At 40.1% G+C, this 26,799-nt stretch overlaps 4 protein-coding genes across 5 annotated transcripts; 2 read left to right on the plus strand and 2 right to left on the minus strand.

Moving 5' to 3' along the window:
* Positions 1-1,704: 1,704 nt before the first annotated feature.
* LOC148724041 (zinc finger MYM-type protein 1-like) lies at positions 1,705-3,369 on the minus strand. The gene has a single exon (XM_088732384.1). The coding sequence runs from the start codon at positions 3,295-3,297 to the stop codon at positions 2,329-2,331; it is 969 nt and encodes a 322-aa protein (XP_088588510.1). The 5' UTR covers positions 3,298-3,369; the 3' UTR covers positions 1,705-2,328.
* Positions 3,370-4,273: 904 nt separating this feature from the next.
* LOC111343392 (L-gulonolactone oxidase) lies at positions 4,274-14,445 on the plus strand. 2 transcript variants are annotated; one of them, XM_088732385.1, is made up of 9 exons: positions 4,274-4,418; positions 8,907-9,154; positions 9,408-9,525; positions 9,815-10,070; positions 10,932-11,344; positions 12,781-12,843; positions 12,874-13,137; positions 13,257-13,470; positions 13,565-14,445. In XM_088732385.1, the coding sequence occupies exons 2-9, from the start codon at positions 8,917-8,919 to the stop codon at positions 13,844-13,846; spliced, it is 1,848 nt and encodes a 615-aa protein (XP_088588511.1). In that variant the 5' UTR covers positions 4,274-4,418; positions 8,907-8,916; the 3' UTR covers positions 13,847-14,445. The 2 variants fall into 2 exon arrangements, with proteins under 2 accessions (XP_088588511.1, XP_022806297.2); XM_022950562.2 differs by having other exon boundaries at positions 12,781-13,137.
* Positions 14,446-15,419: 974 nt separating this feature from the next.
* Positions 15,420-23,001, minus strand: LOC111343393 (NEDD4 family-interacting protein 1). The gene is made up of 8 exons (XM_022950563.2): positions 22,825-23,001; positions 21,585-21,717; positions 19,307-19,395; positions 19,151-19,187; positions 18,941-18,985; positions 18,020-18,144; positions 17,705-17,768; positions 15,420-16,470 (listed from the first exon to the last, which is right to left on the minus strand). The coding sequence occupies exons 1-8, from the start codon at positions 22,849-22,851 to the stop codon at positions 16,352-16,354; spliced, it is 639 nt and encodes a 212-aa protein (XP_022806298.1). The 5' UTR covers positions 22,852-23,001; the 3' UTR covers positions 15,420-16,351.
* Positions 23,002-23,064: 63 nt separating this feature from the next.
* LOC111343395 (uncharacterized) lies at positions 23,065-26,756 on the plus strand. Its single transcript, XM_022950564.2, has 4 exons — positions 23,065-23,249; positions 23,582-23,651; positions 24,344-24,389; positions 25,769-26,756. The coding sequence occupies exons 1-4, from the start codon at positions 23,111-23,113 to the stop codon at positions 26,045-26,047; spliced, it is 534 nt and encodes a 177-aa protein (XP_022806299.2). The 5' UTR covers positions 23,065-23,110; the 3' UTR covers positions 26,048-26,756.
* Positions 26,757-26,799: the final 43 nt, after the last annotated feature.

Genomic DNA, 26,799 nt, shown 5'->3' on the forward strand with positions numbered 1-26,799 from the left:
CTGGAGTCGATGTGAAGACATGCGAAAGCTTCTAGTTTTTTTACGGTGAAATAAATATGTTGTTTATTTCGTTTACGGTAGAAGCGAATAAAAATTTACCGAATAGCGGCCGGTAATTTCGAAGACTGAACAGCCTCAACGTACGTAAGTAACGAATAATGCTGGGTAAACCAATTAAATTTATTTTTCGAAACACTGTCTGGAATGTCGGAGACAAGAACTTGTATAATTTACCGAGTATTGCTGCCGGGAATTTTGAAGACTGAACGAACTCAACGTAAATTTACCAAATTACGGCTGAGTAAACTTTTATAACAAAAATTTTTCGAAATAGGGTATGGAGTTTTGAAGAAGAAAGCTTGTATAACTTACCGAATTTTGGGGCCGGAAAGTTTGAAGACTGAAAGGACTCAGACTTAAAGAAATTTACTAAATTACGAACGAGTTAACTTATAAAATATATATTTCGAAACACGGTCTGGAATGTCGAGGATGAGAGCTTATATAAGTTACGGAATAATGCGGCTGGGAATATTGAAGACCAAACGGACTCAATACAAATGTATTTGCGAAATTGACACGGCCTGAGATTTTGAAGACGAAACGGTTTTACCTCAAATCAGTAAATGTTTGAAATACTTCCCGACTTTCAAACTACAACGCAAACGGAATCAACCACCGGTAATACATGCAAAAACTAAATTCGAAATTTTCTTTGTCCTTGTGATTGGTTACTAAAATTCCCGGTAAAATTGTAGATACGGCTGTTTTTCAATGATATTTTAAAAATACACTTGTGTTGAGCCGGTTTCGCCTTGAGGTTTAGCCGGCCGTAATTTGATATATTTATTTACATTGATCGAGCCCGTTTCGAGTTCAAAATTCGCGGCCGCAATATTCAGTAAATTACATAAGCTCCCGCCTTCGGCATTCCAGGCCGTGTTTCGGAAAATATATTGTATAAAGTGAGTCGGCCGGAATTTGGTAAATTTAACTTTAGTCAATTTAGTCTTCGAAATTACCGGCCGCCATTCGGTAAATATTTATTCACCTTTACCGTAATAGAAATGAAAAATATTATATTTTTTTTGCTTTAAAAAAACTATAAGCTTTCGCATACCTTCACATCTGATCTAGTCAAACGAACAGTGAAATTTGACCCTTATAGTGATTGATCCGCTGATGAACGAACTTCAATTTTTTTGTTCTAAACTCGTCTTGTGATTGGGTAAAAAACGTTCGGTGGCCCCGGTTGAGTTCGTGTCACTGTAAAATAATTGAGAAGAATTTGCTACCTTTCTATAACATCAGGAAATGGTTAGATATTCTAGTCTTCTCGGATAGGGACGAATAAATGGAGGTCCCGTCTCCTGCAGGGTTAGGGTAGGAGACGTTCATTTCCCACACACGAGATTACTATGTGATGGATGTCCTCCCCTGGGGTGGGATGGGTGGGAGGGTAGACTTGCACGAATGGTTCCTATGTTCCTTTCTAGTCCTTCCCCACTGCAAAACTTAATGCAGTGAAAATGGACTAAATTAATAAATTAAATTAAATAAATTAAATTAAGTCTGTTGAGCTAGAACTCTGCTTAATCGAACAAGAAATTTGAGATCAGCGAGGATGAAGGGAACAGGCATACAATTTCTTGGCAAAATTTCCTTGATTTAACCTCAAGAATGTATTATTCATATGTAAAGTATGTAATAATGTTCAAATCTGATTCAATCACGTCGATTGACTGTTGTTAAATCACAAATGGTGTTGATTTATTGTTGTAATGGTCCGCCATATAATTTTGATTATTAAAAACTGGATCATTGGATAATGCAATTCAAGACTGTTCATTGGCTTAGCCATTATGGTATATCAGCCAATATACCATAAACTACGATATGGTAAGCGTACGCGTAAGCTTAAAATTAAAAGGGAGCTAAAAATTTAATAAAATTGAATAATTTAATTCAGCGTTTTTAATAAAACAATTTTTCCACTCGCGTTTGTTGGATATGAGATGATTATAGCCAACTCGGCGCTACGCGCCTCGTTGGCTATCTATCATCTCATATCCAACGCGCGCTCGGGGAATAATTGTTAAATAGCCGATAATCGCCCGACTCGGAAACTCGTCACTAGTGCTCCTCGGGCCGGTGAAACACCTTCTCTTGTCTTCTGCGGGTAGTACTACACATAGGCATACTGGCAATTTTTTGCCAGGGGGGGGGGGGGCGGTGAACCATTTGCCCAAAAAATTCTCGCAAGTTGCCCAAATTTTTACGACACAGTAGTCATATGATACACTAACATAGACGTACATATAAAACACGTTAAAAGAAATAGCTGTCACTGCCATTTCGAGGACCAAATATATCAATGATACGATCCATGTCTTTCTCGACTACAGAGTTGGCATATTCCCTTTCAGTGTTAATAAGTGCGATGTTACTAACACGTTGTTGCCCCATGGTGCTGCGGAGGTAAGTTTTCAATCTGCGCAACCCACTGAATGATCGTTCTGCAGAACATGATGTAGCAGGTATCACTGCAAGGATATGTACCACACTAGAAAACTCTGGGAAAATATCAAATAGATCATTCTCATGCATTGTCTGCAACATTTCTGAAACAGTCATATAGCCTAATCCACGTACACGACGAAAACTCGCGTACATTTTCTGCTCAGCTTCCAGAATCTCCCCGTCGATTCTGTAAAATTTAGCAACTCGAGAGAAGCTTTCTTTATCTGGTGTTTCACTCTGACAGATATTTCCCAAATCACAGAACATTTCCTGGTCATTTCCGCTAAACCTGAGCTCAAGCTCGGACAGCACCTTATCGATGGACGCATAGTGAGTGTTTATACGATGGTGCGATTCCGGTGTCTGCGTTTGTCTTTGCGCGTGTTCACCTACAAGGGTTTGAAGGCGGCAGGACGGCGTTTGTCTGGGTGCCCTGGTTTCTCGTAATTCAAACTGAGAATTGGTCAGCCAATTCTTCATTTTCAGACCCATTGCTGATGCTAACTGCCATACACTTTTGAAACTTTCTTCACTCAGACACTGGAGTAGGGTCTGAATGGTCAAGTCGGCATTTCTAAAGGCGGAGATGACGTCGACCGTCTTCCCCTGAAGATATCGGCACAGACTACTAGTGTTGCTTAGGATTACTTTCAGTACACACAGCCCAAAGACAAACTCCAAGTCGCAAATGGCGTTCAATAAGGCTCTGCTCTCAGAGTAGGTTTTTGGATCTTTGTCTGAAGACAGTGTGAGCAGGGCTTTTACAATCCGTTCCATTTGCCCGTGTACGGCCTTTGCGGCTTCCCCCCGGCATGACCATCGCGTGGTACTTAATGACTTCAGCGTCAGTTTTAGATCCTCACCTTGTACGTGTGTGACTAAACAAGGTGTGTCGTTTGTGACTCGCTTCTAAAAAGTTGTACAGAGCCTGGAAAGTTCCCAGAGCGTTTCGCAATGGTTCAATCTGTGTCATAGTATCCTTAAGGGCGAGATTGAGCACATGTCCGTAAAAGTGGACGTAGATACCGAGCGGGGAGCACTCTTGCATTCTTTACACGAGACAGTGGTTGCCGAGCACTTGACTCGGATCTTCTGAGAGTCTCCAGTGGATAATCTACAATATGATTCTAGAAAGTTACGCCGAAACTGACTCTAATTAATTCACGGCTGAAAATTCCTCACTGTAACTAGTGCAGTGCAGCACAGACTGCACCGTGCCCAACCACAACAAAATTACAAATATGTATATCAACATATGATCCCCTTGAAAAATAACCAGAAAGTGATCACTTGCTAGGCAACCACTGTCTCGCGTGAAATTAACTGCCGTTATAACGTAGGCTCGATTACCAGCCGCTGTTCGGGAAAATGAGCACGCACTCATCTCCCCGAAGGGGAAGATTAAAGACCGCACCTGGGAGACGGTGGAAATCGAGCCTATTTAAACAAAAAAAAAAACCTATTTGAAAAAAAAAAAAAACGCCGACTTCAGGTTGAAACAGAAAATATCTCTTCGAAAAAAAATACACAGACACATGCAAGCCTCTTTAAACACTAGCTTTGCCCAAATTTCTCGTGCAGCCCAAAGATTCTGAGTTGCCCAAAATTTGGGGGGGGGGGGGCTGCAGGCCCCCCCGGCCCGTACGCCTATGGTACTCCAGATGTCAGCATCTCAAGAACAGACTGATTGACATCCAGATTCAAAACATTAATTCATCAGCCGTAATCTGATATTTTTGTTTGTTTTTTGTTTTTGCCTCGCTGCCTGACCTAAGCACTTGACAGCATGACAGCAGTTACTTGATTTGTTCAAGCACGTAAGTTAGGGTATTGAAGGTTGCTCGCAAAGCTGCAACTGAGAGAAGGGGTAGGAAGTGTTAAGGACCTCAGCAATTTGGGTAAGAACTGAAAATAACTCTTAAGTTTTAATCAATACTATGGAAAATCTAGTTCACGCGACCTTCCTATGAAGAAGTGCGCTACAAATGCCTCTAGCGGAGTAACACTGGCATTTTAATTGGAGGAAATTCCTCCTGATTTATGACGCAGAATAAGACGGTCAAAACAATAAACTATAACAATAAACTCCGTAGTGCTGCACATACTTATAATTTTGATATTATGAGCGTAACAAAACTTGTTCAATTCAATTCAATTTCAATTTTCAATTAATTTATCGTTTTACAGCTTGGCTTCTACTGCTCACAGATAGGAACAGCGAGTCGATCAAGCAAGCAGTAATTTCACGCGGATTAATGAAAATCTTCAACAGGAAAATTATAGAGGAGAATTAACAAAACGCTTGCTACTTACAATGATAAGAGTGCTAAGATGAAAAATTACAACATCGAAATGGAAATAATAGTTTCTATGAAAGAAAACATGATTAATCTCGCCACAACAAATAAATAAATTACTAAGTTAAATAGCCATAATGCTGCAATAGATAAATATAACAGGGAAAAATATGCAAATACAAATAAATTAAGGCGAGCTGTTTCCATGATATTTAGGCCATCAGATCAGTTAACCCGATGTAGTTGTTCTGATAGAAACCCATTTCAATTTGTACATTGATCGGCGAACGGCAGTTGTAATCAGCACAGGCGTGAGATAATGGGATCATTCCATACCGGCGTAAAAGACAGGTTTTCAAAGGATTTAATTTGGCAATAATTCTTGATTAATCATCACTACCAAGTTGAATCGTTGAAGGTATTCGTACATCTGAAATGTGGAAAGGCTTCCTATTGCTTCCGTGTCAAAACAAAATCACAAATTTATTCGTGGTTTTAGCGCCCACAGAGTAACGTTGAAGTGACCACGAAAACACTTTATGGAATATATCATTGCAAGATTAGAAAATATTAAGCGTGTAAACAGAAAACATGATTTTCTCTAGGAATGTGGGCGTCCTAAAGCTGAACAGTTTCGTATTCTCTCTCGCTCACGCGCCGATAGATAAAACACCCTTTCTATTTCACATTCTTCACAGTTTTGCTATTTGACCCATGACTATAAAAAACTCGCAAGCGATGGCATACTGTCACGTAACCCCTCTGCAGGCAGCTTTATGGGCTTCCTGTATCTCACCGAGCGCGAGAGGATTGGACTGAGCAGGGAGCGCGAGAGTTGCCTGCCAAATATGAAGGGTTTCGACATGCACTGCGCATCTTACGACGTCACTACTACGCATCGACAAGTGATACATAGCGGGGGAGGGATAGTATCTATTAGGCTTACAATTTTTGAATGAGGATGCTATATAGGGGAGAAATTTTAACCCATGCAAAATGGCGGCGTCTTTCGATGGTTCGTATTAATAATAATAATAATAATAATAATAATAATAATAATTTGTATAGCGCAAATTCCATACAATGTTCAAATGCGCTTAAAACCCCGCGAACATTTCAAACTACAACATAAACTTTAAAGGAAAATTTATAGAGAAAGTGAAAGCAATTTCTTGCTATGAGACCGCAGTGAAGTTTTCTTTGATAGCGGAAACTGGCAACGGTGAGAATAATTTTGAGTTTGAGGTATTCGAAAATGACAATAAATGCAGGTATGTCTGCAACGTTGAAATCGAACAAAGTGGAAAGCCAGAAAGAGTATAGAAGAGTAGGTAAATACCACTGACACGGAAAAAAGAATTATACGCCAAGAAACGTTTATTGTTGAAAATCAGGAAAGTCAACGACTCGTAGAGGGTACGCTACAACATTTGCTCGGTTTCACTGAATTCCGTCCACTACAAAGAGAGACAATAAATTAATGCTACCATGAATGGTGAAAATGTTTTGACTATAGTTGGAACTGGTGGCGGAAAGTCAATTACCTTTCCTAGTAGTTCCACGAGGAGTTACTATCTTCTGTTTTCCAGTTGTCCCAAAAGCAAATCCTTGTAAACGATCATCACTTTGAGTAGAAGTATCGTTTGTAGCTTCACGTGGTGTCGTTGTTGAATTTTTTTTCGAAATCAGTTTTGTTGGGCTCAGTTCTTCCAACTGCTTCTTTAAGCACATTAATTTTGCTTCTCTTGCCTCGATTTCTATTTCTTTGTCTTTTACGCTTTTCAAAAGCTTTTTGTGTACCCAAAACTGCACATCGGAATTTCACTCCTTGTAACGCGTTTTCTTACAGTCCGTCATCTTCAGTGGTGATATTCGTGGTGTGATACTCGTCGGGGTATAGAGTGTCGCATTGTCAAACAAAAGCCTTCTCAGACCATCCGGCTCCCACAGCTGGTCTTGTAATGTGACACGGCTGGTCACAAGCCGTCGATATTTGGCGGGTAAACAAATCGCTTTCCGCGCTTTGCGCTCGCCTCAGTCCACCTCCCGCTTCGCGCTTGGTCCAGTCCTCTCGCCCTTGGCGCTCGGCGAGACAGGGAGAGAAAGTTTGCCTGCGGAGGAGGCTAACTGTTACGAACCATGCAGAACACAATAACTCCAGGTCGTTACCGGCCCAGGCAACATCCGATCCTTTTTTGTATGACTTCTTTTTCATTCTCTAAGTGTCTATCAGCCTTCGGTCCGCAGTTTTACTGTTATTTTTTTCAGCCGTGGCTTCGTTTGATAAATTCATTCACACATGCGTTTCCCATCATCATGGGTCTGGCTTTAGACCTGGCTGCAGTACAACTTGTAATCCTTTGAAAATCTTTGACCAGGCAACAATTTTTAGTATTTTATCATGTGTAATATTGGTTGATCCTTCATTTTTATTCGAAAATATAAAAAACATCCACAAAAATGCAACCGTCCCTTTGGGATATAACAAAATCGAGTGATGTAGCAAGTTGCAAAGTTATATAAGGGTCTCAATTGGGGGTTCACGTTGACGGTTGACGGTTGTAAAAAAGCCTTTTTGACGGTTGACGGTTTTATTTTAGGTCATTTGACGGTTGACGGTTAATATTTTAGAATTTCGTTAATAAAATGTTCTAAACGCGCGAATTTTGATGTAAATTTTCGATTGACGCGTTTGTAAAGAACTGTTAATTTATAACACCTTTCACTGATAAATGACTAGCATTTTACGACACCGAAAGTGTTTGCAGACCGGAAGTCAGTTCTGTCGTTACTCGCGACTAGAAGTTAGAGGACTTGCATAAATGCTTTTTTGTGATATATTAAAACTTTTATTTATAAACAACAGAACTTGACCCCTGAGACATTTGACGGTTAACGTTGGATTGATTATTTGACAGTTGACGGTAATATATAGATTTAGCCAAGCCTAAAGGCGGAGCTCCCAATTTCGTAATACAAATGATAACATAAAAGATGCGCATTTGCCAAGACTCGCCTGAGACACCCCTCCCTTCATGTTGATAGGCTCCCCTACCCTACCAATCTGAAGGCACGTACGTACACTCGGTCAGTCACGTGACAACCAAACGAAAAGAGGTTGACCATATTCCATGGGTATGAGGCTCTACCCCACGCGCGCGAAGCGCGCATGGGAGCCCCGCTAAAACTGTTGCGGTTTTAAAGGTTGACAGTTGATACTTTGGCCATTTTACGGTTGACGGTTAACTTCATTGAGGCCCTCTTAGATCATTTGTATAATTTGTTCTTAATCATACGATGCGTGACGCTGCCGACCCTGCATTCTTTGCGTTTGTGCATGCGTAGACGCTTGATTGCTGTCTCCGCAAACCGTGACGTTATTGCTTCAATAATAATCAGAAGCCTTGTTATCAGGATTCGTTCTGTTCTTCCGTCGACAACGGACGTTTCAGAGGGAGTAAGAGAGAGAATCCTGGTAACGAAATTGACCCTTCTCGCACGTTTCGAGTACAAAGAGCTCCTTTCCACCTCATTATAATTTTATCTCGATGCCCGCGTGTCTCTATTGAAATGGGACTCGAAGCTCTGCGTGACGTCGCACTAGTTTACTGACGAGATTGACGGGAGATAAAGTGATAACTGCTAATGTGGGATAAATTGGCCACAATTAGTGACGCGTCTATTTCACCCGACATCAAAAACATTGATATAATAAACATCAGGCAATCTCTTAAGCAAAGGTAGGACCCAGTATCGGCAAAGGGCTAAGTACGTATTAAAAGGCAACGAATGCCTGAGAAGAAGGCCGTAGCATAGGGAGGGGGCGGAAAAATTCTTCTACAGTACCGGAAATCTGTGTTCGGATGTTAACAAGATGGAAATGAAGGCGAGAAGGACCAGGAGAGAAACTGAACTTACTAATAATCTTAGTACTATTTAATCTGACCTCATTTGATTGGCTTAAGTTCTATGATTGACAACGCTCCTTACCCCATGTAACGTTACACCTAAAATACATAGCTACGACGGGCCTGGAGATAAAATCACATTATGCTTATGTCATAATGTTGGTCTTTTTGTTTCTTACAGAGTCTTAGCCATGGGAAACAGCGTGGATTGTTATTACAACTCGCGCTGGACTTACCAGTGCATTTTCCCTTGCATTCGTTTTTGTACCTACACTGGACGCCGGGTCTTTTACAACTATGACGGAACGGAAAAGGTTCAACCACTCGTCGATATTTACCACCCCCAGAAAGGGCCCGTTCACCGTCTTCCAGGCACTTTTATTGGAATTGATGACGACCCCGAAATAAAAGATCAACTGCAAGGCCCTGGTGTGTACACAAACATTTCTCAGAGCTAAATGGAGTGAACTGTGGTTGACTGACTGAGAACGTACTGAGACCAACGAACTTAAGAACAATTAACTGGCGCTTTAATGACTGACTGACTAGCCTGGAGAACTCACTTTGAAACATACATATATCATTAATGCCACCATGAAAAAAAGTGTTTCTTGACGTATGGAATTGCTGAAGGTAAAAAGGCTGCAATTAATTTAATTAATCCGACTTTCTGATTAAACAGGGCTTGACGGTGCTGGTCAGATCGCGGCGTTGTGCAAGTATGCAGCGGACAATGGCTACACCATTCGCGCTGTGGGCACAGGTTCCTCTTGGTCTCGTCTCACCCACACTACAGACATACGCGGGTTAGGGTCTCATAGCATGTAGTTCTCTGCATTATGGGACTCGTTACCCAACAGCAGTCCTTGCACACCCCGACTGTTCAGGTGCCCCGTTAGGCGGGGAGCGCTTCCGGGGGGCCAGGTTCGATTCCTGGGCGATTTTGGCGTACTGGTGTACCCTCCTTCAGGCGTTACTCGGCGGAACCATTGCACTCCGGTTCCGTTAAGTATATATGTCGTCCGGCCGTTGCAGCACTGACCATTGCACTAATGGGTCCGTGGCCGGGGGCGCCTGAAAAACAAAAAAACTCTTGGTCATGACAGATTTGAACGAAATCATTTCGAAATCGACTAATTCACAAACAGAGGATTCAGAACCAGAATCAACGGAATCGCAATATGAAGTCGAGGTGCAGGCCGGAAAACTCGTCGTAGATTTTGTCGAGGAACTGCACAAGAAACATAATCTGGCGCTCAAGATGATAGGTAATTACGCTGGCCAAACGGTTGGAGGAGTGGCGAGCACTTCCACTCATGGATCAGGATGGTTCAGTGGAACGATGGTAAGATTAAAAGATTGATCGAGCGGGAAGCAGATCGGGTCTATTTGCTTTAAACGCGAAGGCGCGCTATATAAAGAAGTCTTCCCTGGGAAGACCTAGGCTCATTTGTCACACACCGTTGACGTGTGCAGGTCAAATTCAAATGCTGGCAGAGGAACAAAAGGAGCTAATGAGATATCTATTGTTTACTTCCACTAGCATGGTGGTATGAGATAACGTGCGAACCACCTACTTCGATCTCAAATTTACCGCCACAAATAAAGACAGTTTCAATTGGAGAAAGGAAATACAAATCTCAAAAATTCTTGTATTGTGATGAAGACATAAAACAATTTTAAGGAATGCGCCCGCTGTTCACTGCTTTGGAGTAGCTGTAGCTCAAGCTGACTTGACTCTAAGAGTTCTACATCACACGACGGTTGATTGACAAATGGTCCAGTGGGACCTAAGGCTCCTTTTATAGTGCGCCTTCGTGTTTAAACGAAATTCAAATAATTGCATTATGAGGGAAATATTTAGGAAGACAACCGAACGACAAATGATTGACAATTTTGGCACAAATTGCAAGTAATGAACTTCAGAGACGCGCTAAAATATCTAAGATCCACATACCAACGCTCAAGCACTGTTCTGGTCACGTGACATTCTAAACATGGCAATATGCATTCAAAGTACAAAGCCTAAAGTACAAAAATTGCCGAATTGCATTTTTGAGACAATTCGACGAATTCCTATAGCCTAAATTTCCCAATGATGATTATCTAGGTCTTTCTACGACCAAGATTTACCTCCTCTTCAAAGGAAGGAACATGTCAGAAACTTGTTCAGGAAAACAACTTAACAATTCCTGTCTCGTTCCAGTCCACTTTAGTGGTAGGTCTTCATTTAATCGTACGTGGTGGAATCCAAGTGAAGGTACGAAGCGGCCCCGAAACCATTGCGGACTGCGAGGCAAAGATTTCCAGGGCCAAATATGGAGAGGTGCCCATCGAGATTAACAGTACTGAGGTGTTAAAGGCATGTCAAGTAGGCATAGGAAGTGTGGGGGTAATATATTCCATTACATACAGCTGTGTCCCCATGTACTATCTAAAGGAAACCAGACAAATGGTGCAGGTCTCTTGGCCTAAAGAGCCGACGGAAGACAACGACGACGATGCATTGATGGAGATGAATGATATCAGGGTTGTTCTTGAAAATTTCGCTGAAATGTACAAGAAAAAAGATGCGGAGTATTTCTCGTTTTTCGTCAATCCATACCCAGTAGGGCCAAGGTAAGGCTTTAGGTTTATCAATAGTATTAATAGTGGTTGTAATGGTACAATACGATACAATATTCTTTATTTAACGAAGGTGACGTAATTAACTCAATGAGTTATCTAACTTGCGGCCTTCACAACAATACAAACCCACCACCCCGCCCCAGGGGAGGACATCCATCACACAGTAATCTCGTGTGTGGGAAATTAACATCTCTCTACCCCAAACCTGCAGGAGACGGGACCTCCATTTATTCGTTCCTATCCGAGAGGACTAGAATATAGAGCCATTTCTTGATGCTATAGAAAGGTAGAAAATTCTTCTCAATTATTTTAAGACCTTGAGTGTTGGTCCGGCCAGGGCTCGAACCCTCGACCTCCCGCACAACAGTCTAGCACACTATCCATCGGGTTAACTGGGCGGCGGTGAAGTGGAAGTGCTGTTGGTAGTTGTATGGTGAAGGTGGCGGTAATAGTAATGACAAGGGTGGCTGTATTTGTAAAGGAATTTGAGCTAAAAGTTGTAGTAATAGTGATGAGTGTGGAGATGGAACTGGTGATGGCGGTGGTGGTAGTACTGGCACTATTAATAATAGAAGGGGTGGTAATGATAGTGGTGGTTTTACCTAAATAAAAGGGGGACACGCCCCCCCCCCCCGAGCCCCTTCCCCTAGATCCGCCACTAGTAATGATTGTTGTAGTAGTAGTGGTTGTGATGGTGAAGTGGAAGTGCTGTTGATAGTTTTATAGCGAAGGTGGCGGTAATGGTAGTGACAAGAGTAGCTGACAAAGTAGTGACAAGGAATTTGTAGAAAAAGTTGTGGTAATAGTGATGGGTGTGGAGATGGAGCTGCTGCTGGTGGTGGTGGTAGTATTGGTATTATTAAAAATAGGAGGGTGGTAATGATAGTGGTGATAGGAGAGATGATGGTGGTGTTTACAGTGCTCTTGGTTGCAGTAGCGGTAGTGGGATTTGCATGCGGTGTTGTAGTGGTAGTGCTGCTAAAAGTAATGGTAGAAATGATGGTGTTTGAGGCTGTGCCGCTATTCATGATGGTAGTAATGGTTGTAATGCTCCTAGTGATGGCAAGGGTGGTGCAAATGGCGGCTTTGGGAATGATGGAGATGGTTGTGATAGTGCTGGTGGTACTGTTGAAAATAGTGATAGGGTGACTATTTTGGTGCTGGTGCTAATGTTAGTATGGGTAGAAGAAACGGTTATGGTTGTGGTATTGCTGGTGGCGATGCTGGTAGTAGTTATGGTGATGGTGGCGGTATTTGTGACGGTAGCGAGGAATGTGATAGTGATAGCAGAGGTAAAGTGAAGGTGGTGGTGAAAGTCTTAAAAAAGATAGTTTATTTCAGTCCAGTTTAAATCTCTCTTTGTTACTTCTTTCTCCTTCTAAGGTAGGGATAAAGTCAGTAAGCTTGTTATCTCCTTGCTCTTTCAGGAATGACAAGCATATCGAAATGGCTTACTTGTCAGCTTGCAAAACAGATCCTCATAAATCAACCTGCTGTGCTTGTTGCTCATCTGATCCAACCTGCTGTGCTTGTTGCCCACCTCAACCAATCTGCTGTGCCTGTTGCTCATGCTGTTGTAATTGTTGTGGAGGAAGAGGATTAGCGGACGTTGGCTGCGTGCAGACTGACTGCACAGCTTCTTGCCTTCAGGGATGTGCCAATTGTTGTCCCACCTGGATTCCACGGCTCACCAATATCGGTGTATCACAGTTCTCTTTCAAAAAAGGCACGAAGTATGTGCAAACGTGGTACAACGTGCTGCAGTTCACGAAAGGCAATATCCAGTAAGTTAAATCACTCGCCATGTCAAATTTTCTAATTCCTATCCGCACAAACAGCCAAATGGACTAATTGAATGAGAATTAACGACAAAATTTTGTATTGATGTTTTTCGTGATTTTAGCGTTCGCACAGCAGAATGGTGCTTACCGTTGGAACACCTCCAAAGAGCCCTGACCATGGTGATAACACTGGCTCAAGATTACGCAACAAGGTATAAACAGTATTCCTTGCTTCCAATTTATGTGAGACTTGCGCAAACGGATGATTTGTTCCTGAGTCCTGCAAGCAAGTTTAGACCTGACGGAACTACCAATGATCACAACTGTTACATTGAGGTGAGAAAATAAACCTCTCTGGGAATTACCATAAAACGAGGCAATAGTAAGGATTGAGTCTCTGCTTCTTGCATATTCATCTTTTTCTACCCAGGTACCATTTCTCCCTGGAGCATACGGCGTTGACGAGTTCCAGGACAAGGTGGAGCGCATGCTCTGTAAGGAGTTCAAAGCAAGGCCACACTGGGGAAAGAATAATCGCCTAAACAAGTCTAAAATCGAGGAGCTTTACTACACAGAGAGTCGGCGCAAGTGGTATGACGTGTACAAGATGTTTAACAAAGGAGGACCGTTTGAAAATCGCTTCACACATAATATGGGTTTTGCCGAGTTGTTTGATAATATTATCGACGAGCAGCCTTTTCGTGATGTCTAATTACGCTTTTTTTTGCCGCTCTTAGGCCATCCTCAAAATTTTGTCATTTTCATTTTCAGATCGATCACGGAATTCATCTTTATAAGTTTGAATTCATCCTTAGAACTTGACAGATCTGACCTAATTTATTTGTGGTATAAGAAGGCAGTATTTCTTTTCGCTTAGTTATTCAAGGACAGTCCTTGGCGACACAAGAAACAAAAAGATTCGGGTGCAGCGAAGTGTGGTAAGTTAATCACAAATAAGTAACCTTTGCAAAAAGTTATAGGGATTTGTCGCTGTTGGAGTCAGAAATTTGTACACAAGCCAGCGAGTCACTGTGCTCAGCAGCCATTTTCAATGCATTACCAAGTTATCTGCGGAACTGTACGGACTTTCGGTCCTTTAAGAGTAGTTTGACATCATATCTTGTTAATAACGCCGGAAAGAGATTAGAAACATGAATGTCAGGTCTTTTAGCTTGTTTATATTTTAATTCTCAATTAGAATGCGATTTATTGTAAACTATGTGATATAGCGTAATTAGAATAGTATAGTAATTGTAGCATAGAAGAGCCAATTAATTTTTGGAATGCTAATAAACCTTTATTATTATTGATTATTATTTCGTTCAGCATCCCGGCAGCTAAAGATAATTGCTAAAAGAAATAATTTCAACAAAAAATGTTGCACAACAACTTGATGTCCGAGCTTTATCTTAATCAATTCCTTTTCGACCTACTTCTTGGTAGTAGCCTTTCAGTGTTTTTTAGTAAGTTTAGACAGTTACTCATGTATTTCGGTCTTAGCTGCTGACCCGCCTTTGACTAGCTATGGTTATCTGCGGGTCAGCTGATGTACTGTCGACCATCTGAAAACTGATTATATAAGTGTGTCTATTGCGTTCGAAAAGTCGCAAGTTCTCTTCCTTATCATTGTTTCGCTAAGAACGTTCTACAAAGTCAGCGTGGCAGCAGCTGTTTCTTAAATTCCTTGGAAAAAAATTAAGGAAATGGCGCTCATGGACTATGAAATGAGAGGCAGTTCTTGCCGGTTCTTAGTGCTCACGTCTGGTTTCCAGTGTAGCGAGTGTTACACAAACAATTAATAGAGACTGTGGGGGAGCATTTTCTCAGATCCAGTGCGTTCGTTACATGTGTTTCAAGTACTCTATCAGACTGAAATGTGATAAGCGCATTTATGTTAAACTTCCCTAACACAAAGGGGCTTGTGATGTAAATGAAGATGGGCCAGTCGGAGTTTTTTTCCCGAGTAAACATATTTCACGTAAAGTTGAGTCACGAGAAGTAACAAAGGCTTGACACATGGAGGAACAATTAAAATTTCGCGTGCTTGACTGGCCGTTTTCCTCGACGCAGTCGCAGTCCACAAATATTTCAAGTAATTAGCCCTGTAAAAACAATCCACAATGAAAGAAGATAACTAACTACTCCTTACAAATGACACCCTAAGAATTCCTACTCCTGTTCGTTAACAATTTCAGAATCATCCATCTACAAAGTCAAAATTTCAAATTATTTGAAGATTGAAATAACTCGATCTTAAAACACAACAGATTGCCATACACAATCCCTGCTATAATGCATGAACAATGCTTCCTTTATTTGGTTCTCTTCGAGATATTAAGTGTCTAAATTTGAACTGGCCTACAACTGTGCAGATTTGTGCATTTCTATACCTCAACTCCTATTCGTTTATCATATAATAACGACTTCTAAATTTCATCACAAATGTCCTACAGTTTTAGCTAAGGAATAGAACGAGATTCATCACCCCATTTCACACCTTCAATCGCAGTTTCCTTCAAAATAGCCTTACAGTGGCTGTCGAAAATAACCAGACCTTGAAGATCCAAAGTACTCTAAAGCTCTCCTAACACTTTCACACCCAGAAGATAAACATACAACATCTTCTCTTATCCCTTTAACCGTAAGAGTGACCAACAGCTAATTTCTCCTTACAACTGCGACCCCCGCAACAAATGTTAGGTTCACACGACTAAAGAAAATCATCACCTATTAAAGAAGCTCTTAAATGCAAACAAATTCTCCTGTAAGCACCTTGGGAAATGTATAGAGAAAAGTATGGAGAATATGGATACTGATGTTAGGGTGTATAGGGTTAAAATCATATTGTTATTCTTCAAACAGGTAAATTAAATGTAAACAGACACACTTGTCAGCAAAGGGCATTGTTGAAACAGAACACCAAATTCTTATAACTTGTCTAAAAGAAAGCATACAGCCACTTAAAAGGAGAATTACAACACAGATATTGAAAGTTAACAGGTTTAAGAAGCTACGTCACAGTTGGTGCACTATGGAAGATTTAAAAAGTAACACTTTCATCTGCAATCCATTATTCTTACATCTGCGATGTTTAGTACACCCAGCAACCTTTCATTTCTGGGCTTTGATCCAATATAAAATAGTTCTCTACAACATTAAGATGACCCAATATGTAATGACCACCTCCTTTGCATTAAGTAGATCAAGTCTAAACAAATCAATCCCTGTGGCTGCCTCGTGGCATTCCCCAGTGACGCTGAAAAGAACGACAGCCCTTCTTCACCCACCACTTGATGTTTAAGTAGGTCAAAATACTTTGAACAAATATCAGCCATCCTAAAAAAAAGGCATAAATTAATGGTTAAAGACAACTACTTAACACTGCAGTACTGTAATTTCCGGCCGTTTACCCGCACGGCCGATTACCCGCACGGCCGATTACCCGCACGGCCGATTACCCGCACGGCCGATTACCCGCACGGCCGATTACCCGCACGGCCGATTACCCGCACGGCCGATTACCCGCACGGCCGTTTACCCGCACGGCCGATTACCCGCACGGCCGATTACCCGCACCGGCCCATTATTGCATGCAGCGAAAAAAAAAAAAAAGTCAACAGATTACCCGCACCTTAAAAACAAAGGAAATTTGTACAAATGTGCTCTAGAATTCACAACTATGCATACTTGACAGAATGCGAATTCGTGGCCACATTTTGTGCGAACGATCGTTCAGTGCCATGTTGATTTCTCAAAAAAATCGATATCTCTGGTTCTACTGGGCCCAACAAGTCCCTTAAAACGTGAAAATTCTCTTAACTGGAAATTTGTTACTGATGCGCCGGTTATCCTCGGTTTATTTTTGTCGCCATCAAGGTTTTGTTTACACGCGTGCCGATAGTAATTTGTTCGTCGCGCAACTAATTGTGCGTGAAATAAACTCGAGTCGGCATCATGTTTTCGTGCCGCTTTGTGGCACTCTTAATACAATAAAATTCATCTGTGAGGTGGAAACGCAGGTAGGTGAGAAATTTCTTTAATTCAACTGCCAGTAGATTTCAAAATTGTCACATAACCCGCACCTTCCTATTACCCGCAGTGGCGCGTTTTTAAGGCAAAATCAACAGATTACCCGCGGGTAAACAAACGGCCGGAAATTATGGTAACTCCCAACAGTACAGCAATTACCACTAACAACCAATCAAAACTGACCAATCAAAACTGACCAATCAAAACTGACCAATCAAAACTGACCAATCAAAACTGACCAATCAAAACTGACCAATCAAAAATGATTAACACCACTTGCATCTTACAGCTAATACTGGTAACATCAGAGCTCAACTGACCAATCAGTTTAACTGGACTGACAACACCTCTTCACTCGCCTGTTGATGACCACCACTCAAGTTGTTGAAACGTCAGTCACTACTACTGAAAAAGTCCTTCTCTAAGCTACTCTTACCCTATCAGACCACATTTTCACATGTTACTCTTGACTTCAAACCATTTACTGTACAACATTTATAGTTCCGTAGATATGATTCACCAGATAATGAGTTATTCTTACCGAGGGCAAGAGCAATCCACCAAAGCCAGGAATGGACAAACTCTGTGTCGACCGAAGATGAATTCTACAAGAGGAACAAATTTTTAATCTATTGGAAATAGTTACTTTCAGCACAAAAATAGAGGCTACAGGGACAGTTGTGCACAGAAGTTTCCCCCATTCATTTTACATGTACTATGGAACAGTTGAACACTACAAAAATTGTATAAGCACATATCAAAAATATACATGTACTACCTACAATCATCTCAGTGAAAGCACTGGTTAACAGAGAAACCCCTTCTAACACTTTAGTCATTTTGTGACATTTCTCACCTTTAGTATAAGAATCCATTTGACTGCGGACAGTCCAAAGCCAGACATTGCACCATACCTCCCAGCAATGGTGTTGGTCATACAGTATGCCGCAAAGAATCCCAACCAGTTGAAAACAAAAGCCACTAGCAAAACAGAAATCAAAACTCACCCATAAAACAGCAGAATCATTTCAAATTAACTCCCAGAGGTGATTACCATGTAAGTTCTCCCAATGACATCCATACATTATCCAGTAAACATGTAATGAGAGTTGTTACCTGGATCTAACACCAAACTCTTACTATTGTTAATATGTCACTTACAGGGAAGTGTATCACAGGCTAGAGCAGAGAATAAAAAAATATCTTGGGAGTTACAGGGTTAAACAAGCAAGAGCTTCATCTCTCACTCAAAGCAGGGTATAAAGATCTAAAGAGGAACAAAAAAAACCGTGCAAGTTCACTTGTATTTTTCCAATAAATAGCTTCACTGTTATGGGCTGAATCAGGACACGATTACCCTTAAACTCCCAGAAGTGATTAACATGAAACTTCTCCCTATAATTTTCATACATTTTCTGGCAAACAGGTGATGAGAATACTCAAACTTATCAGGTAGAATTGTTATCCTGATCTAACACCAGATTCTCAGAACTAATTTACCAGGAAATGTGTAACAGCTAGAGGGGATAATTAACAATCAGATCTTCCAAGTTAAAGGGTTAACAATCAGCTTTCATCAATCCAAATGGGAGGTGATATATTATCTTTAAATATCCTAACCCTATATAAGTCAAGGAGATGAGCTCCCTCAATTCACAGACTATAATCAGGCCCGTTCATTTTGATGAGAGATACATAAGGTATCAAGACACCTACAGGTCACAATCATGAAATATTTTGCAAGTTAAATATTACTTAGTAACACAAAATAACTTACATATAAAACAGATCAAAAACAGCCAGTCATTTCCAAGTGCGACTTCTACACAACAGAAAAGGAAAAATTAATAAATTGTTAAAGTTGTGCCATCACCTAGAGATGCATTTCCAGAAAATGATACTAGTAGTGGCTTTGTAACATGGTCAAAGATAAAAAGCAGTAGCTATATAAGACAAGATTTGAATAAAAAAGACATTCTATTCATACCTACTCCACCATCAAGCAAAATAGCATTTCTTTCAACCTGAAATACAAAAAGGGCCAGATCATCAGTTGCATAACTAAGGAATGACAGTTTGTTATCAGCATTCATGCACCAAACTGTTAGACATGTGCATATACAACAAGGCTTGAGTAACTCACCAAACCATCCTGTTGCCCTTTGACTCTTTCTACCTCCTCATAAGTTGGTAGCTTAGCCGCAATATCATAAGATGGTGGCAGATCAGTATCTGATGATGTAAACAACAATGAAACAATTTATCTTTTGATAAAATCAGGACCCTTCCCAAAGAAAAAATGCTGTATACTAAGGGGCATAAAAAGGCTAAATATAATCATTAGCCTCTACTTGGTGCCAAAACATTTACAGATATTTGTCCGCTGACATTATCTATTCCCAGGCAGTGCGCGTACTCCGATTACATTGCATTGTGGTAGCATTATTTTCAATATGGCAGTAAAAGCAGCAGAAATTGGCTGATTTTCACTGAACATTCCGTAAAAGTTAGGCCGTTTCTTTTTCCTTTCACTAGAGGGGAATATAATTTGATATATTCTGAATGTGTAGAAGTATTTCTCGTATGTATTTGTCACGTACCCTATAATTCTCAAGGACAAACACAGGCATTGTATTTTTAACATGTAATTTGAGACTGGTTTTCGAGGTCAAATTCATTGTACAGCGTAGTTTGAAGTCTTTCAAAGATTTGTATGGCTACTTTGATCCTTCTTCAACAGCTCTGACCAAATGCACTCAAACGCACTCCAACAGTACAAATGTTTTATGCATATACTAAGTGATAGTGTTTGAGACCCTTTTGTGGAGCAAAAAGGCCCATTGTTGCATTTAGTGTATTGCATTACATAGCGTTACTACTGCAAGGACATTCATTATATGTACTCAATCGTGTTGTAAATCTACTTTACTAAGTGAAGTAAAATTAACTAATCACGAGTGTTGTGTGGTAAATCTTCTATCTTAATCATTGAATGAAGGACAGTTTGATTAGAGCAATGAAAAGAGTCACTTGATCCATGAAAACCTCTACCTTACGTGAGGCGACATGCCGGAAAGCCGGAAAGCAAAAGGCAGTCGACTGTTGAAAGGTGTTGATAGGTCTGTGCATCTCCAACCATTCACTAGGGCTTTTAAATCTTCTACCCTCAAAGTTTAGGTCTTATAAGGATAACTCTTGATGACTTTCCTTTGCAATGTGATAATAAGGATCAGTTTTGAGGCATCATTTCCACATCTGTATGTTCTTGAGGTTTGGCAAAGCCGGATGAGATTGTGTTATAAAAGGCAATATTTTCTTCTGTGCCTGCACTATTTTCTTTGTTTTAGAATATACTTCTCTCCAGCAGAAATATCTCTAGAGACACATTTCTCACAACCCTCATCTAGGTTTCCATCATTCTTAAAGGGTATTTTGAAACTCTGTACATTTTTACTAAACGTGGAGCGCGACAAATTCATTCTTAGGAGGCGTGAGGCTTCTCTTACAAATCCTGTATTTACACTTGGTGGAAAAAGTTTGTGTATTACAAGGTCTCTGTCTCTTTAACTTAACATGCGTTTGCATGTCAAGGGTCAATTCCCTGTTAAATAACTCGCATCTAGGAATATAATTTCTGACTTTGAAATTACTCATCCTGCCACTGGTTGTGAGTGCAACTGTTGCCATTTGTGTTGAGATTCTTAGGCAGATTGCAGTTTCGAATCTTTCAAAATAATGTCAGTTGCCTCCCAGGAATGAATTCATCACGGAAGAATGACGGGAGTCGCGCAGTCTCGTCAAACTTTTTAACTTTCGAAGGAACGGCAACAGACAGTGAATCCTCATTACAATCCACATATATTCACGCTATCTCGCTGCCACCAAAGAAGTTCAATCCAACATGTCAAGATGCAAATGACTCAATTTTTGTTTTACAACCATGATGCAACGCAATCAGAGCACGAACACCACCTGATCTGTTCCAAGGTGTAAAAAATTTTCTAAGAGCAAAGCTTGAGGAAAACTGTCAGCTTAAGGAACAGAGAAAAGAAATAGGGGCTATTGTGTTTACTTTCCTTCAAATATTTTCCCATGCACCTGAAAAAAGTGTTTATGGACAGCTTACAGTTTACTTAGTGGGATGTTGTTTTTGAGTGTTCTCTGAAACAACTCAATGAACAAACAAATATTTCCCTTCTTTTGTAACAACCACAAAACACTCGCTCTTCTTGAATTATATTTTAAACAAAGACGTATCATAGTGGACATAAGGTTTGAAAATTGAGGAATATCCTGGGATTTCTACCAGTTTCACTTTAAGCTTGGGAATATTTGGTCATGTGTTGCATTTCAATCAATTGTGCATGCAATCAAAAATATTTGATGGATCATAAAGAAAAACATCATAGTAATAAGAGTACCTCCAGTAGTTTCCTGCTCATCAGTTGGTTCATAAGGGGGAGGTGGTGAGCACGAGGTATTGTCCTCTGGGGGCATGGCTATCGTCAAGACAACAGCAACAGAAGGAGGAGGAGGAGGTTCAGTGGTAGCCACCTAATAGGAAAACCACTTTTTACTACAATCTTACAGAATATTGTTGCCACTAAACCATTGAGATCACAATATCCTGGATTAGCATACGAATTCTATCTCTTATACCATCCTACTTTTACTTTGCTCTGATAAAGGGCTAACACTCAAAAGGTCAGCTTCTTAACTCTTTACAGTGGCCAATTTACAAATTCACTTAGTTGATATAACCAAATTACCTTGTTACCCTCACCAACACGGCACCACAGTTTCTTTAAAAACTTACCCCCTTTATTCATTTTACTTTTACTTCCTCATTCTCCTAAAACATTGCACTTTTTTCTACCATTATATTGAACAACATTGAATTAGGGGGTTTGTAACCAACAGCAGTTCATAATGGATTTCCTTTCTAAACTTCCCTAAAAGTAGCCACATCAACATGTTTATCACGAAGAACACCTGCTAAAATGGTTAACCCTGAAAAATTTGTCAATCCAATTCTGGTAATCACTACTACCTACCTACCTCTGGTATTATAACGTAAGAAAATATTTGAATATCACCATAAGGACATTTACTTTCAACAAACTGAACAAATAACAGTCTCCACAACTTAATATCCCGGAGTAAAATACTCCTAGCAATTAACTTGCTCGTTCGTAGATAAGCTCATGGACTGAAAATATCTACATCATTTGCAAGCAACAAATAAAAGGTAAGTTATCTAATCTTATCTCCCTACTCAGGAAAAATCTTCGAAGAGCGATTTATTTTATTTCGCGGCGAATTTAACACTATTTAAGTCGTGAGTTCAACAACGATGCGTATAAACGATTTAAAATTTACCACATTATCAGAAAAAAAACATTCGGTTGGTAAATCAGACTTATGTTGGCCGCTCCAAACAGTTTATATTTCAACTCACATGATGCGCAACGCAGGTAGTATTGTTTGAGAATACGTTGTAAACGAAACGAAAGAGAATACCCACAACGAAAAACAAATCAGGATTTCAATATTACTCGCTCAACAAGAACGTAACATCAAAAGGGGCATTAATTAAATTAAGGAATTCGAAGGAAAAATCTAAACCAACGTAAACATGAAATGAACAAACGACGCACACACCGGTTCATAGCGTTGATTTGAGGCCATCACAGGCTTCTACGGAAAGCCTTAAAGCTTTCCAAATTAAATATTCCGGGATTGTTGCGATCTCTTCGGCGCTTTGGAGACTAATTTACAAGCCAAGTACAAAAGTGAAATCAAAAATGGCGACTCAAGAAGACAACTACCGACTCGCTTTGAGGAACTTTATGACGTCACTATGTGACCTTGTTTGGCGTAGCACAGTCCTTCCAATTCTGAACAGGCAGCCCAAATCACCACTGTCTTGGCTTCTGTTTGTTCGAAGATGACGGTGCGAAATCTTCCTTTCTGGGTTTCTGCATGGCTTTTTATTTCTGGTATTATTTGCACGATTGATGCCTTGTTTGTCATCCTGCGTCCTCATACCCTACCAGGAGGGAAATGGAACCATATCGTCCAGCCTTGTAAGCATAAAACGACTCTTTGCGAAGGAAAATATTTGTGTCACGCAAAAGTGCAGAGAAAAGTAGCGAATACTACATGTTACATTTGATAGCTGGGTTCAAAATGTTTTGTACCCTGTTTGAACTCTCAAATCTGAATGGAAACGTACATATCTGTCATTCTTGCAAGATTAATGTCAGAAAAAATTGTTTAACCGCCTCAACCTTAGAAGCTAGGGCCGACGGAGAAAGGTGACCTTACTAACATTGAAAAACTCCAAAGTTTTAAATTTCTTAAAGCCAACTGTATCTTGACTAAATTACAATGTCATTCTATTTAATTTTTCTTTCAGACAATCTTTACCTCCAAGTTGACTTAAGATACTCAGATCTCAAGGACACATTTGTCAAGGGAATAAGCTTGTAAGTTTGCATAACTGAAATTCACAGTAGGCAAAGCTAAATTGTAAATGGCGAATTGGTTTTCAAGGTTAAGTCAGAATATGAGAGTGACTTTCATAACTGTTAGAGACTTTCTTACTTCCTGTAGCGGCACAAAGTAATTGGATTTGATGGTGGTTCATTTGTTAAAGTCTGCTTGAAAAGCAAATGATTCATCCATTCGGAGCTTAATTATCTTGGTTTGCATCGCATGAGACAATGAGGAGAAATTTAATGCTAAATAGGATGCCAGTCCAATATAGGTCCCCCCTCAGGCATTCTGTTAGGCTTCCCTGACAGTTTGCTGGTGCTTATCAATACTCCTCTGTGGAGGGAGGCACTGTGAGAGTAAAAAGTCTTTTCCAAAAGCAAATTGACTGGGCCAGGTATCCAACCTGGACCTTTTAAGTTCCACTCAGGCTGCCCCAGAATTGTATCTTGCTACCCTGACAGCTCAGAGCTACCCATTCATATTCTTTGGTCAAATGAAGCACTGTGAGAGTAAATTGTCTTTTGCTAGAAAACCCTCAAAGGATACTGATTCAGAGCTGGGAGCAGGAACTTTTGATCCTAAATCCAACACACTCACCATTAGGCCCCTGGATGTGTCTTATAGTTAACCACTTATGAAGTGATGTTGATATTCATCTGTCACTTACCATTTTGTCTCTTAGGATGAATCTGGTAGAGGTGTTCATCAACTACATTGTTTTAGCCATAGTAAGTACACATTGCAAGACAATTTTATTGACCTTGCTACCGATGATGCATGATGTGATTTTCAAATCTCCTTGTCTCCTTAGCAGAGGGCATGGTGAATTTGGAAATGTGAGGGCCTGTCAGTTGCTAAGCTTAGTGCACACTGTAGCCCTTCTCAGATTTTTCCAAGTGGGTTTTGTATTGTTTGTTGGTACAAGCAAACCTCTTTAACAATCTTCAACAATGTCTTATATGGATAGAAGCAAATGGTAACAAGGCTTAAAAAGTAATTTTTTCGCAAACATTAAATCTGCTTTGTATCATTTTACCAAGAAAGATTCTGATGAAATGCTCTGAGAGAACAATATTAATACTAGACTGGGTTATTTGCAAGGCTACTCTTATTATGCCATCATTACTGTTAACCTCTGCACTAAAAGACAAGGGGGGTTGAACCTTCTTCGCTAATTTTTTGTTGTTGGGGGTTATCTCTATCGAAGCAAGGTCAAATTGTCAAATGAAAGAAAAGGCCAGTATCTCCAGTCTTCCTGTTTTTCTCTCTCGCCATTCCGTAACTCCTTTTAAAATAGGCAGTAACCTTAAAATAAGCGGTGATCAAGTCAAACTCATTAAATTGAGATAAACTCTTCATTTAATATTACATGCAGCATTTAAATCTAACCATCAACTTTGCAGTAGGAGGTATAATAATTTATGGTGTCTAACTATTAAGTGATTCAAGGTGTTATTTACAATATGGAAGGTTTTGATACAAATAGATTGATCAGCTCATTTCAAATGAGAGATGTTTCTCAGCTGGGCAATTGACGGAAATTGTTTTAATCTAATCTCAGCAACTTTGTTGTGAATCATTAATTTTCTGCTACCAGACATCAGAGCCTCTTCATACTTTTTGTCTTGACCATTATTGCAATTTTTACCACAAATAGCAGTAATGTCGTAATCTGATTGGCCAATTTGCCATTGTTTATAAGAGTACAGACAATGCTGCTTGCGTCAAAGTGTCACTCAACATGTCACGCACTGAAAGGATCGTTTTATTTGATGTTGAAATTGTAGTAAAAAAAAATAGACAGTGGCTTTAGCATGGTCTGTACGCTTATCAACAACAACAATCCTCATCACAGAGGTCTAAATTTGTTGCAGACTCGCTTGGCTGCACCTCATAGTACCGTACATCATGTAATGTCCTCCCTTTGATAACATTTTTTGTGGCGAATTCAGGGGAATTTATGAAAAGATGAACTCGTAGCCCTGCTCTACCTATATAGTGTGCTATTTTGGTCAAAAGCATCACAGTTTATATGTTGATTGCTTCACATTTTCATAGGAGACTCTGCTCACTTATTAATTATGATTATCTGTTGTATTTTTCACAGCAAATCAGTGGGAAACCGGGGCTCTCAGTCCTGCTTGCCTTCATGGTCAGCACAATGACATTTTCCAAGACAGTGTTGTATTTCCTTGTTTCTACTTCATTGTGTAATGGGGAACACTTTGTGAACCATTCTGATTGGAGGAAAACAGTATTCTTATATATCATTCCAAATGGCATCTGGATTCTTGTTCCTTTCATTTGCATGGTGGCCACAGGAAGTATATTAGTACACAGCATGGAAAGTGGTCAACAATCTAAAAAGAAGAAAAAATCCCATTAACACTTTACAACTGAACTCAGGAAGCCATAATCTCCTGACCCTTTGCTATGCATTTCCTTTGGTACTGACAAGGATAATTTGCCTATCAATCAAAGCTTCTCGCTGTGGTTTACAAGAGCAGTATCAGTATTTTCATTTGATCCTTTTCTCTGCCTGGTTAATAGGCCATTTCCGAATTACTTTTGGCCTCTTTTTCAAAACGAGGCCTGGTGCTCAACCATTCTTGTGAAAATGAGTTTAATTGGCATGTGAATGAAAACTTATGATCATATAAAAGGATGAGCACAAGGACTCGTTTTGAAAACGAGGCCAAGGGTAATTCGGAAATGGGCTATTGTAGCTCATGATCAGTTCACCTTCTCTAGTGCTGAGTAGTTTGCATCATACTCCTCAAGGAGTGCTTGCTTGCATATTTCAGATATTAGCTATAGATGTTAAGGTGCACAACAAACCCACCCCCCCCCCCCCCATCTAAACTTGAACTACTTAGAGCCAACCTTGGATGAAATTTCCTCATTCCCCCTGGCCAGTCTCCATACCTTTATTTTAATACATATCAACACATTTTGTACCAAGTCAGTCACAGTAGCTAGCCTATGTTCAATATGTTAGATTTTGCTAGGTTGGAAAACTGGTTAAAAACTTGTTAGTTGGGTTTCTTAAAATTGAGGAAATAAAAAAAATTAACAAAGCTGCAGGGTAAACAGAATTATCTGTTGTGGTTTGATTTGTTTTGTTTGGCTGTTCTTTTC

This window comes from Stylophora pistillata, chromosome 9, assembly GCF_964205215.1.
Source record: "Stylophora pistillata chromosome 9, jaStyPist1.2, whole genome shotgun sequence".
Lineage (NCBI taxonomy): Eukaryota > Metazoa > Cnidaria > Anthozoa > Scleractinia > Pocilloporidae > Stylophora > Stylophora pistillata.